This window comes from Scardinius erythrophthalmus (assembly GCF_964197995.2).
Source record: "Scardinius erythrophthalmus genome assembly, chromosome: 19".
NCBI classification, from domain to species: Eukaryota; Metazoa; Chordata; class Actinopteri; order Cypriniformes; family Leuciscidae; genus Scardinius; species Scardinius erythrophthalmus.
In genome coordinates, this window is record NC_138239.1 from 8615046 (window position 1) to 8628892 (window position 13847).

The window sequence follows — 13847 nt, forward strand, 5'->3', positions numbered from 1 at the left end:
AAAGGCTAATGTAAAAATTAATGCATCAGGTCTTTCTGATTTGCATGTGAACCCTCCACACATAAATGGGACAGTCGCATGCACATGTACATGACCTACAGTGGACGTACAAAGGAAGATGTTAAAAATGCAAAAAAAAAAGGGTGACAAACTTGGACACTGGTTGCTGGATATAATCTAAATATCACAGGCCATTCTTGAGCAAAACTTAAGCAATGCAAGTTGACATGCCACACATCAAAGCACACAGCATAAATCCTCCTTTCAGCTAGGAGTATCTGATGTGGTTGTTGCCACAGTCTACCTTCCAACCTCTCTCTGTATGCATGCACTTAATTTGATTACTATTGATTTGCAACTGTGGTCACCTAACCCGCATTTTTCAGTGCTAGCAACATCAAACACACATCTATCACGGCAAGCGCAAAGCGGGCTGCATTTCGCTCCATTTAATTCACATTACTTACTGCAGGGTGGCATTCAGAGTCCCGCAGCCCAGTCCCAGAGCCCCCCAGAGCATTAAAATGAGGTGCGGTTAAGGTGTGTGTTGTGCGTATTCATGTGTGTTTCATTGTCTTGATTGAGTACTGTGAGCTTGTGATGGTGATAAGAACATTTAAAAATGCTTATTTATTCAGAGTTTAGCTCGTAGTGTGCATTGGCTGGTTTTAGTGCCTAATAAGTGTAGCTTGATGCTTTTTTTTTAAAAACGAAAAGAAAAAATTGTGAATAATGGTAGATGGAAAGAGTAATGATGGTGACTGATGATGATGGAAAGGATGAAGAGTTAGAAATGGCCGATATGCGAAAAAGGCTCGCAGGGGGGGCAGGGGATGATGTTATCAGATGAGGACCAGAAGCGTAGGCGTCTGGTAATGGATCGTCGAGATGGCGGTGTCCCTGGAACGCGCATTTTCTCCTGGCTCTTGCTCCTGAGAAAGCGGAAATGCTTCGCTGCTGGAGGGACTGGAGTGTGTGAGGGTTAATGTACAGACAGATACATAGACAGGGAGAGAGAGAGGGGTCAGTGGAAGAGAAGAAATGATGATTCAGAGATTGAAAAATAGCTACATCTATGATTCATGAAGAATGAAGCCTAGAAGTTTTCCTTTGAAGATTATTTTGGCCATGCAATAATAAAGCATGAAACTTAGGAAAGTATTATTACTCGGAAAGCTGAGAAATGATAGACTGAAATTGGAAATTGACATCAAGATTAGTTCATTGAGTGGACGTCAAGAAGAAAAAGAGGTTGTTTAATACCAATAACCCAGAAAAAAAGTCGCATGGCACCCCCTAGTGGAAAACACAGATAGCACACTATATGCTAGTTTACTGCAACTAAAATGTGTTTGAATGAAAGTGTCCCAACTTTTTTTTGTACCAATTTGAGCTTTTAGTGCAGACCTGAGTATGTTTAGTTTAGTTTTCTGAACTCGTATGGGCGTCAAGACCCCCAAATCGCTTGAAAAGGAGCATCAGGAGTATAATTCACATAGACTCTAGTGTTATTATTTTATGATTAATATGGAAGCAATTTTCTAATTTGTAATCACTTTCACCATTGATGCTGCCACTTATATTGTATAATTTAAGTCCAAGTAAAAAAAAAAAAATTGTGCTGGGCAATGATTAATGGCATCCAAAATAAAGGTTTGTGTTTACATAATATCTGTGTGTGTACTGTGTATAATTATTTTGTATATTTAAATACACACAAATGCATGTATATATTTAAGAAATATTTGCATGTATATACATATATACACACACACACACACACAATTTATATTATACATAAATATAAATATTTTAAATCTAAATATACATGCATGTTTGTATATTTATATACAGAATAATTATACACAGTACACACAGATATAGTATGTAAACACAAACTTTTATTTTGGATGCGATTAATTGTTGCCCAGCTCTAAAAGAATTGCTTACCGGTATGTATTGTCTTGCAAAACAGTTTGATTTTCTTTCTTCTGTGGAACATAAAAGAAGATATTTTGAAGAATGTTGGTACCAAACAGCATGTTTTGGTTACCACTGTCACATCACATCTCTCAAAATACCATCTCTTGTGTTCCACAGAAGAAAGTCATATAGGTTTGGAACAAAATGAGGGCGAGTAAATGATGACAGAATTTTCATTTTTGGGTGCACTGTACCTTTAAATAATAGTGGGAAAAGTAGAAGAATCAAACTCTGATATATATATTGATCCAAACCATTGTATGAGTTGACGTGTGGAGCTTAGTTCAGCTCTGTGACAGCAGAACTCACCTCGTCCGTTAAGGGCAGGTGAGAGGGTGGGAGACTGTATATGATTCTCCTCTAAGGAGTGACCGTTCATGGAGTCCAGACTGAGACGTGACTGTCTGGGGGGCAGTGGTGGAGGGGGAAGGGGTGGCATGCTCTCAGGACAGTCTATGCATGTGGGGATCTCCGGAAGAGGGATGTCTGGAACGCTTCGGATCCTCTCACGTGGACCGTCAGCCCGTTCTCGTGAACTTTCTTTCTTAGGTTTCATGAATTTTGCTATTGCTTTGGCTCCAGCCCAGTGACGGCTCCTGTGTTATGAAAAGAAAAAGAAGAAGAAAAAAAAAGGCGCTTGTATTTAAGGTTCATAGTATAAAGACCTTGATATAAATGAACTTGATAAATTGCCCTAAGAGTAAAGTATTAAGTCTTAATCAGTTGGACTCACTTTTTAGGAGTCGGGTCATAGAACTTATACTGGTCCATGATCTTCTCCTCCAATTTCTCCTTCTGTCGTCGTAACGAATTCAGCTTATCACTGCAAGAGGAAACCATTACTATTAAGAAAATTAGTAGGTTTCTTGACTAAAATCAAATTTTCACATTATTTTAAGTACGCCAAATAATAAATATATTTGTTTGAAGTCACAGGAATAGCAACATTAGATTCCCACAATAGATGGGAAGATGATATATGGCATACTGCTCACATGTATTGCTTCTGTTCTTCATGGTAAAGTTCTTTGCTCTCCATGGTTCTCTCCAGTAGGGTCTGGTTTTGTTGGCTAAGCATCTGGATCTGACTGAGAAGATGATGGTTTTCCTCCTCCAGGTTTCCCTTCAAACGGGTTAGCAGCTAAATTAAGAGAAAGAAAGATACATTAGCGCTGGAAGCTAAAAGTAATCAATTTCAAAGCCTTGGAATCAATATCTGGCCCGGCTTGTGATGGTACAGTACAGTCTTGGGCTCTCTGCAGAAGCTGCATGTATAAAGACGCTTCAGTTCTTTCATCCTGTAAGATCTCAAATGCTAACCTCACAATGGTTGTCCAGTTTGGTCATTGAGATGTCCAGGCCCTGATGCTGTTCCTTCAGTTGGTCATAACGTGCCTGCCAGCGGTTCAGTTCCAGCTGAGACTCATTCAGAGAAGTCTTTAGTTCTTTGGTCTGCAGTTGCAGGCTGTCATACTCCTGCCTCAGCTGTGTGTGATTATGTGACATTCTGCAGGGACATAAACAGAGGCTTAGATGGTATTATTTGATATGCTTTTAATAATATTTTATATATTATATTGCATTTTAAAATATTATACATATTATATTTTATACACATTATAATATATATATTAATAATAAATAATAAAGGTCGCTGGGATATTGTGCATGCATACATTCAAGTTGTTACTTCTGCTGAATTACTGAAGTCTATTCCAGCCAGCAGAGGGCAGTAAATATTTACAATGAATTAACTCAGCCTGGTGTATGTTTTTAACTGAAAGCTTCCTACTGAGTGCATTTTGTTGTTAAAAAGTCTCTCTAACCTGTCTACTTCTTCCCTTAAACTGCGGTTCTCCCCCAGGATAAGAGTGTTCTTGTGAATCTCTTCTCCCAGACTCTCTCTGTCCCTGTGTTGTGACGCTTCCAGCGCCTCCATAGCGTCCTTCTGCTTCAGGAGAACCATATACCTGTTCAACACAAACATACAAACAGTGATTTTAACTAAACAATTTCTCTAATACACATTCAAGTCATATGATTCTGGAGTATAAGGAAGTAGATTCTGATTAACACTAATGTAGAACAGCAAAAATGACTTAAAATAAACATCACATTTGGGTTTTATTTATTTTATTTTATTTATTGTAAGTGTTGAACTTTCTTCTCATGCGTCCTACTCCTCTGCAGGGTTTGTTTGAGCAGCGTCCTCTACTGTCCAAGTTTGAATTTGCATTTCCTTTTAGTTTTCAATCAGTTTTTAGGGAGTAACTGAATATTGTAATTAATTACTTTAAAAAGTAACTTTCATAAACACTGAATCTTGGGAACCAGCTTCATATGCCAACAGTCCTCAAAAAACTCAGTACTGTTCTAAACTGATGATGCTAGTTTAAATAAATAATAGTAATTAGGAGATTGAGTGTGTGTGTGAGTGTGTGACAGGTGGCATGTTGGACATGGACGCTGAGGCCGGTGGACATTACAGCTGATTGGGCCCCTGACAGCCATCTGGTGAACCCCTCAGCTGAGCCCCCCAGAGACACACTACTGCATTATTCATGAGACAGCGCGATAAAAGACACGAGGGGAGACTACAAAACTACAGGCAAACAGAACCATGTTTTTCCTGTCTCTAACAAAAGAAACAACTTTCCACATTGCACCATGGAAAAATGAGTGTGACGAGAGTGAATTAGTGTGTATTAGAGCAGGCTGTGTTTGTGCTAATTAATGTCTAATGTGTGCGTATAAAAATAAGGGACATTTTCCACTGTGACCCACCTCTAAAAAAACAATTCACATTCCCATTGGGGCTGTTTCATTAGCAACACCATAGACTATATCGCATAGACTATAATTCTGTCACAAGTCAGGCCTTAAAACCTACAATTGTTATCAAACAGATTTGCGCATAGTTGGGAAAAAAGGCTATTTTTACAAGCACTAAACCCTGACTGTTCCTTACTATTAAAGGGACAGTCCACCGACAAATGAAAATTCTGTCATCATTTACTCACCCTCATGTCGTACCAAACATGTGTAAGTGACTTTCTTCTGCGGAATATAAAACAAGATATTTTAAAGAATGTTGGTAACAGTTTCAGTTCCCATTGATTTCCATTGTAATTGTTGTCCGTACAATGAAATGTCTATGGGAGCCGAAACCATTTGGTTACCAACATTCTTCAAAATATTATGTATTATACATTATATTATTAGTTTCTTTAAAACTTTTATGTTCCGCAGAAGAAAGAGTTGCAGTTTTGGAACGACATGAGAGTGAGTACATAATGACAGAATTTAGATTTTTTGGGGTGGACTGTCCCTTTAAGGGCCCTCCATCTCTCAACGTCTCTGTCAGCAGTCCTAATGGTATGGGGTCATTGTGGCATCTCAGACCAGACGCAGCTCATTACTCTATTGTTACACACCCTCCTCAGGCAGGCAGAAAGATGCATAAGCTGCCACCTATGGAAAGGGTCAATAACTCAAAGGTGTTCTTAAACCTGCTTAAGCCTAATCAACTGTGTTCTTAAACCTGCTGCAGAAAATAAAGCTAAATGTGTTCATTATTATAAATTATTTTTGCAATTCCAATTGATCATGACAATTCTTCTTAAAAATATTAGGTGGTATACAGAATATCACACCAACTATGCTAGTTTCCCATTTCGCATTTAGACCTAATGCCATCATATTTGTTGTAGAGCTGGATGGTAGATGAATGCATTTCTGAAGGACTGATTGAGTTGGAAAGGAACTGACTTGCTCTCCAGCGTGCGGTGTTCTTGCTCCAGAGCTCTCAGGCTGCTTTTCAGCGCTGCGTGTTGGGCGATAAACTGCTCGTACTCGGTCGCCTGCCTGTCGTGTACACCGAGCAGGCGCTCGTGGTCCTGCGTGACTCGGTCGCGGGCTGCACACACCTCCTCGCGCTGCTTCTGAAGAGACTCAACCTCCGACTCCAAAGTTTGCAGTTGGGTCTGTAAAGCTCCATATTGAGCCATGAGAGAGGAGCTCTGGGAGCTTAGGGTGGAATTTTCCACCTGAACACAAGAAGGGAAATAAACAACCGTGAAAACTGGACATCTAAGGATTCTGTTTTGTATATTTAAGCAAACAGACAGACAGATAGATTTTATTCTTGGCTGAACAAAGCAACTGCCTTTCTTGCCGTATGGGTCAGAGAGGAACAGGTGAACATTCTGTTCTCATGCTGGAAATGTCAATCCTACAGTCTGTTGTATCACACCTGCCATCTCTTTGGTCACAAAATTGCTTTCTCATGTCACTCATGACCCTTACATAACCAAAAAACAGAAGGCGGCATCATCACCACCTGTTCTTTCTTACGGTATTTGCTGGACCTAGTAAGCATTTTGGAGATCAAAAAGGAAGTACTGATTAGCTGTACACTCTCAAAATTCTTAAAGGGATCATGACATGAGAAATCAAATTTGCCTTGATCTTTTGACATATAAGAGCTATTTGTACCACTAAAACATCCTGCAAGTTTCATATCTTAAAACGTCCTCCTTGTAATAACAAAAGCATTTATTTAATCAAGATCCAAAAACTATTTATTTGGATATTGTGGGATCTGTGACGTCACACAGGCAAATACTTTTGCATATGCCTGATGCATGAGCAAGAGATAGACGAATAGTTAAACATCATTGCATCATAGGCCCCGCCCACTCGCGTTCAGTCGCTTAACGGCTGACATTTGCCAACACTGGATGCGAGTGTCGCGTTAAAAGCAAATAAAACCCATTATAATCACTGCCGCTGTCTACACTGGATACAGTATACAGAGGCGCGCTCAGTTTCTCTTGCACTTCACATGACAAGAGGACAAATAGAAGAGTACATGGAAACGTAAAGGAAAGTTCACTTTGATACGTCTTGTATAACAGCTCATGTACTCATTTCTGAGACTTCAGAAGGATAAAGTGGATGGAACGTCAGGAACAAGTGGATGGTTTATTTTAATGGTGTAAGCAAATCAATAGATGTCAAAAATTATTTCCAGGAGTTTTCACCCTAGGTGGGTCCGCAAAAAAATTAAATGGAGAAAAAAAAGCGAAAAAAGTAACATTACAAAATTTGACATGGTTATCGTTTCATTTAGAAATCATGAGATTAATCAAGATCTTTTTTTATTAACAGCCTTACAAGAAAATAAATGTGAATATGTAAAAATGTTTTTTATTAAAATATAGTGTTCAGTTCAGTAGTGAACACAATTAAGGCCTACTGCATTAAAACATAAGAACAGAAGCCTGACAGTAATGATTAATGTTTCAGAAATAAAATGTACCTGCAGTTTGGCAGTTTCTTTATGAAGAGAGGTGTTGTGCTCTTGTAAAGACGTTGCCTGTTTCTGCAGAGCTAGTGTTTGTGCGTTGAGCTGTGCATTCTGGGAATCTAACTGCTTCAGCTGCTCCTTCAGAAGATGTTTCTCTGTCTGCAGGGCAGCATTCTGGGGAGTTCACAAAACCATGTTACAACACTGAAGGCGATTCTGGATAAGTTGAGCAGCTGGGTTGATATAAATATGTCATCTTACACTCTTCTCAACATCGATTAGTCTGTCTTTCAGCTTGAGAAGTTCAGCTGTGGCCTCCCTCTGCTCAGTCTCCCACTTCTCTTTATCTGGGACAGATCTAGCCTGCCCCAAAGCCTGTTGGGAGATATCAGAGTGAGCCGCTTCTTCCTCTTGCCTTTGCTTGAGGGCCTCCAGGTTCTTTTTCACCTGGAAAGGAGAGAACAGAGACTTCCTTTCACCATTTTCCCAACTTTCTTTGTTTTGAATTGTATATATTTGTAGTTTGAGAAGGCCTGAACATACAGTGGTGAGTTCGGTGCGAAGTTGCTGGTTTAAGCTTCTGCTCTCCTCCAGGCGAGACTCCAGTGTCTGGATCTTGTCTTCTCTCAGTTCTAGAGTTTTCTTCAGTGCCGACTCAATCTTTGTCTCCAGGATCTTATACTTGCTGAAGAATGAAAAAATGGAATGTTGGTATATTAGAATGTTAAATCTGTGTGAGCATCAGAATCTGACCAGTCAAATAGAAAAGCTTAGATCTCTGACAGCAAGTCATTACAACAGCCTTAGCAATAAATAGATTCTCTTGTCAAGATACGAAAAATATTTTGTGCAAAAATATTTCATTGTGTTTATTTAGGAAACACAAACTAGCTTTAATAAAACGAAAATTTGGTAATTAAAAAAAAAATAGAAAGTCATTTCAGAATGAGATGAGGTTAAAATGACATTTGTTTGAAATAAACAAAAGTGCAGTTTAACTAGTGAGTATTAAAAAGCTTGATGGCTAAAATCCACAGGGCTGAACGTGTCCATAGTTCACTGTCAGTTTAGTATTATTTATATACTTAATAGTATTTATTACAATTGTCGCTAGCTTTTACTTTTAGAGTTTCATGTTTTTTAATATATTATTTCAGTTTTTGTTATAGTAATTTTAGTACTATTTCAGTTAGTTGCCAATTCAACATTAGAACATTTCTAATTTTCATTTAAGTTTTCTAATTTTAAGCTTTTCTGCTAGTATTTATATTTTAGCTTTACTTTAATTAAAACCTGCCATAGCTAAAGAGACTCATTTACAAAATTCAATATCATTTATAATATAACGCGCGCACGCACGCACGCACGCACGCACGCACGCACGCACGCACGCACGCACGCACGCACGCACGCACGCACGCACGCACGCACGCACACACACACGCACACACACACACAGCTATCTAAATGGGGACACTGCATAGACTTCTATAGTTTTTATATGCAGCTAGTTATAAATACTATAGGCCTAACCTAATTCTAGCCCACACTCTAACCCTACCAAAACACTTTCAGCATTTACAATAAAATAACAAAACAAAAAAACAAACCTGCATTTACTTCATTTTTAAGCCATTTTTACAAATGAGGACATCCCCAGGAGGAGGTTTTGGATGTCAGGTTTAGCTCACTTCTGGGTACAAATTTGTCCCAAATATATGGCAGTAAGTAGGTCCGCACACACACTTGCACACACACTTGCACACACACACACCTTGGAGGGATTACGAAGCACAGTGGAATGTGACTGTTAGTAGTAAATTTCTTCAAACACGTAGCGATTAGTGACAACTAGCGTTTTATGACACTATTAGCTGGTGAGAAATGTTGCAGTTTCCATTCAGCCACGTTCATTTCTTTTGATCTAACTTACAAATACATGTCAGATGTCACACTCACCGTAATAATGGGGTTAAAGGTTGGAGAGAGAGAAAGAATGAGTCTATTTCCTTCTAGAGAAAGTAGAATCCTTCACTACTGATCCCTCTACAGGGAACATTCCAGTGAAAACTAATCAAACTGGAGTATATACCAAGAGTCAGTTCTGTAATGTCTTCATACTGGGGCTTCCATATGAAAGAAACAATTATAAACACACCACTACACAGCAAAGCTCCAGCAGACAACAACCATGTAAAGAACTTATAACAGGTCACTGAACCACACACACTATAGTAAAGACAGTAAAGTTAGCATGCACTTTGACTCAGATTATATTTAAGGCAATTAACAGTGTTGGGAAACACTACTTTTAAAAATAAAGTAATTTAGTAGCATGTAGCATGCAAATAGCATAGTTAGTTTATTTTGCATTATTTTTTGAACGGTGTTAATTAAAAAAATGAATGTGTTACTAGCAAAAAATAATCTAAATGTGTAGGGCACATTACTTATAACACTTTAACCTCAACACAGGCAGTGAGAGGAAAGAAAGACAGAGTCGAGACAAGTGGTGATGGTATGTACAAGAGAGAAAAACAAGCATGTCGCATTGGAAGTCTACAACTTTAGCAGCACCTCACCTGCTACACCTTTCAGAGGGCAGCGTCCACATAAAACAAACAAGACACTTTAAAGCATCTTGCAACACCTTGTAATTACAAACTACCAATGAACTCTAAACCCGAGAAACGATATGACTGATCGTTTTCTTATTACTCACTTGTCTTCACAGCTGTGTTCTTCCTGTAAGAGTCTCTCTCGATTCAATCCGATCTTCTCCAGCTCGTGACTCAGCTTCTCCAGTTCATTACACTGTTGCTGCACTCTCAGCTTCTCATTCACCAGCTCCTGCTCGAAAGAAAAGCCAACACTGAACTCCAGTGATATCATACAGAGCACCAGCGCAGACCCTCATAACTGTGTGTCAAGGTAAATAAGTCTCTTAAAGTTGTCTTTTACATCACTCTTAATGCGACACACAACGATAAGGCCAAAACCAGTGATGGAAATGCAGGAAGCACCCATACGGTATTCAAACAGTATGTCCAAAGATTTCGGCTGTGACTACAGCACGGAGCATCACAATATACAAGTCTCTGTTCTGCATCGCGACATGACAGGGTACTTTATCTAGAGATGATGCACCTCCATTTTTCCTGCATCTGATTTGAAAGCTTCGTAACATACTTATGTACGCCTACGTCTTTACAAAAGCAACCCATGCAGATCGGTTGCTTATGTCTGGACATACACATCTTATTTGATCCCTTGCAATTAATAATGTGCCTTTCTCAAAACCGACCTCAAGCTCACATTCAAGGGTAACTCTCACCAAAATGCAACCTAGGGTCTTTTTGTTAATCTACCCGAGGCGAACTTTCGTTTAAAAGCTTAATTAGAATGGAAACGCTACTTTTAAGTTTTACCGTATTTTCGTTCTCAGTTAATTTGCATTTTGAATGGGAGTGCTTGGGGGACTTCTATGATAGCATCAAAAATCACTATTTTTAAAACACTAAGAAGGCTCGACACAACATGAAACTGTGCTTGAAGTATCAACAGGGGCTCTACACATGAACTCGAGCATTGAGAACATTGTGTACACAGTTTACTAAAAATAAAAGATTTTGAACAACTCACTGTAGCTGTGTCCACCGGCATTTTGACAGTCAAAAATTGTCGATCTCCGAATGCGAATGAACTGACTCTGAATTTTAGTATTGCTTCTTATATGAGCATCCTTTTTCAAGTACAAGGTCAATATTGATTTTCACTAACGACAAAACAACAAACTATCCGTGAATTTATATGGAACTAAGCTTTAGGAGCTTTCCATCTTTACTCTCCTGTTACGTTGCATTAGGAGATCGACTATTTTCATCGACTTTCAAAATCTTTCTTTTAAGTAAACTCTGTGTACACAAACAATGTTCTCAATGCTCGAGTTCATGTGTAGAGCCCCTGGTGATACTTCGAGCAAAGTTTCATGTTGTGTCGAGCCTTCTTAGTGTTTTAAAAATAGCGATTTTTGATGCTATCATAGAAGTGCCCCAAGCACTCCCATTCAAAAGGCAATTTGACCGAAAACAAAAATAGAGTCAAACTTAAAAGTGGCATTTCCATTCTAATTATGCTTTAATACGAAAGTTTGCCTTGGGTAGATTAACAAAAAGACCCTAGGTTGCATTTTGGCAAGAGTTACCCTTTCAGACCTGCCTCCATCCAGTCAACAACCGACAGATAGAACCAAGTAGGGTGGGGACCCTACATTTTTTCATTTTCGATAATCCATTTAGCTCAGATCTAAGCCAAAATATAGAAGAAATGTCTCTACTTCCGTTACATTTTACTTGATGGTAACTTGGAGTCATTAAATTTAACAATTTTATGAAAATAGTATAAAAGTTTTTCAAAACCTTATGAAACCAACATGAATACAAAGAGTACATTTATAAGAACATTTTTAAGATTTAGATTTTTCTTTATAGTGGACACTCTTATGTCATTGACATTGATGTACTAAACGTACCTCTCTTAGTGTGGCCAGAGTCTTCTTATCCATGGTGGCCTGTTTCTGCAGGTCTTTGTACTCTCTCTCCAGCTCTTTGAGTCTCCCTGCAGCCTCTTTAAGGCGGCCTAACTCTTTATTGAGAGCCGTGCTTTCTTTCTCCATGCTGGCCAGCCTGAGGCAGTTCTCCTCCAGCGCTGCCTCCTTTGTCTCCAACTGCTGCTTCAACCTACGCGTCTCCTTCTCCAGCTGCTTCTTCTCCTTCTCTGCCTGGCCCAATTCCTGCTCCATTCCTCTCTTCTCCTTCTCAACTGCTTCCGCCCATGTTAGAGTCTGCCTCAAGCCCTCTAACTCTCGGCGCAGATCCTTCTTCTCCGCCTCATTCTGCCTCAGCTCGCCCTCTAGACTTTGGATCTTGGTGGCGCTGTTGTCCAGAGTCTGTTGGAGCCGTTGGTTTTCCTGGCTCAGACTGCCGTAGCTCATCTCCAATCTTTCGCTCCTCTTGGCCTGGGAGCGGAGCTCCTCCAAATTACGGCACATCTCCTCATGTTCCCGCTCTAGTTCGGCATGCTCCTGCTGTAGCTGTGCCAAGCGAGCAGCTGCCGGCCGCAGGGTCTCCAACGCACGCCGCTGCTCCAGGTTCTCCTCCTCAAGTTGTTGGTGATCCTTCTCCAGAACAGCTAAGCGCATGCTGGCATTCTGCGCTGTGTCAGCCAGCTTCTTCAGCCGGCGATTGTCTTGTTCTAGAGTAGCATTCTCACACTCCAGGGCCTCGACACGCTCGCTGCCAATCTTTAAGGAGGCAGCTTCCCTCTGTAGTTGCTCTCGGACTCGCTCCAGACGTGCTACCTCCTTTTCCATCTCCTCACAGCGCTCTCCTCGTTCACGGAGAGAGTCTAGCTCTTTAGTTGCCTGCCGTTTCTCAGACTCCAGGCGAGCAAGTTTACCACCTGTTTCAGAGATGGTCTGGTGGAGAATGCGGTTTTCTGTCTCCACCTCTCTCACACGAGCCTCACTGTTCACCTGAGCACGCTTCCGGAGGGAGCTCACTGCCTGGGTCAGGTGCTCCTTCTCCTGCTCCAACTCTGAGATCTAATACCCCCCCACACACAAACAAATTAAGTTTATGAATTAATAATTCATATACTGTTATGATCATCATGTTACATAACAAGAGTATTCTTTCTTTAGATGTTCACCTGTCTGTCTTTATCAGCCTGAATTGTCTCTAGAGTTTTCTCCAGTCTCTGTTTCTCCGTTAGTATCTCAGCTCCAAGGTTCTCCTTGTCCTGAGTTGTCTGTTTTTCCTGGTCCAATTGGGACTGCAGACGCTCCAACTAAAACACACAACACAGAAGTTATCTCATTAGTATTCAATATTCTGGCTGTCAGTAAATAGTAAATGTGGAAAAGATATGTACCTTCTTGCTAAGACTCTGGTTCTCTCTTTCCAGCTCCAATGCATGCAGCTGACCTTCTTCCAGCTTGATGGAGGCTTTTCTTAACTCCTGGATTGTGCTTTGAAGGCATTGGTTCTCCTTCTCCAGCTTCAACAGTTGGCTGGATGTGGACTCATTCAGCTCAAACACAAATGACTTACGGGCTGTAGTAAGGGAAGACAAAACAATGCAGGTCATTGAGATTGGCTGCATTGTTTTGTCTTCCCCTACTACTACCAACATATCTAATTGAGATTATGAGCATCAGCTAAAAATGGTGCCTTCTTAATAGAAGACCTACAGATTATTCATTATAATTGATTATCAATAAATAATGCTTTAATAAATTAGATGTTAAATCCCACATAGCCAACTACTATTATTTTTGTATTATATTATTTCTTATATATCTTGTATATGTTGTTTCTTGTATGTGTATACATTTTATTTATTTATTAGATATGTATTTATGATATTTATTTTGCAGCCTGAGTAACAAACATTAAGTAGGCAGATGCTTAGTCACTGAACATTACCTTTGAAACAATGTATACACACCTAACGATTTACAAACAGCCTGAGGGTAGAGATATTTCAGTTACCAGTT

The 13847-nt window shown here is 39.7% G+C and overlaps 1 protein-coding gene across 3 annotated transcripts in view; it reads right to left on the reverse strand.

Annotated features, from left to right (window-relative positions):
* ccdc88c (coiled-coil domain containing 88C) overlaps positions 1-13847 on the reverse strand; it is a 57333-nt gene that overhangs the window by 10492 nt on the left and 32994 nt on the right. Inside the window, exons 13-26 of one of the 3 annotated variants that reach the window (XM_081347679.1) lie at positions 13223-13404; positions 13001-13138; positions 11823-12893; positions 10014-10141; positions 7835-7976; positions 7553-7738; positions 7304-7465; positions 5752-6029; positions 3810-3953; positions 3304-3490; positions 2979-3124; positions 2717-2806; positions 2293-2579; positions 1951-1991 (exon numbers count right to left, since the gene is read on the reverse strand). In XM_081347679.1, coding sequence (XP_081203805.1) covers positions 1951-1991; positions 2293-2579; positions 2717-2806; positions 2979-3124; positions 3304-3490; positions 3810-3953; positions 5752-6029; positions 7304-7465; positions 7553-7738; positions 7835-7976; positions 10014-10141; positions 11823-12893; positions 13001-13138; positions 13223-13404 — 3182 coding nt within the window. Of the gene's footprint in view, positions 1-647; positions 967-1950; positions 1992-2292; positions 2580-2716; positions 2807-2978; positions 3125-3303; positions 3491-3809; positions 3954-5751; positions 6030-7303; positions 7466-7552; positions 7739-7834; positions 7977-10013; positions 10142-11822; positions 12894-13000; positions 13139-13222; positions 13405-13847 lie in introns of those variants that run through there. The other 2 variants (XM_081347678.1, XM_081347677.1) reach the window with 2 other exon arrangements.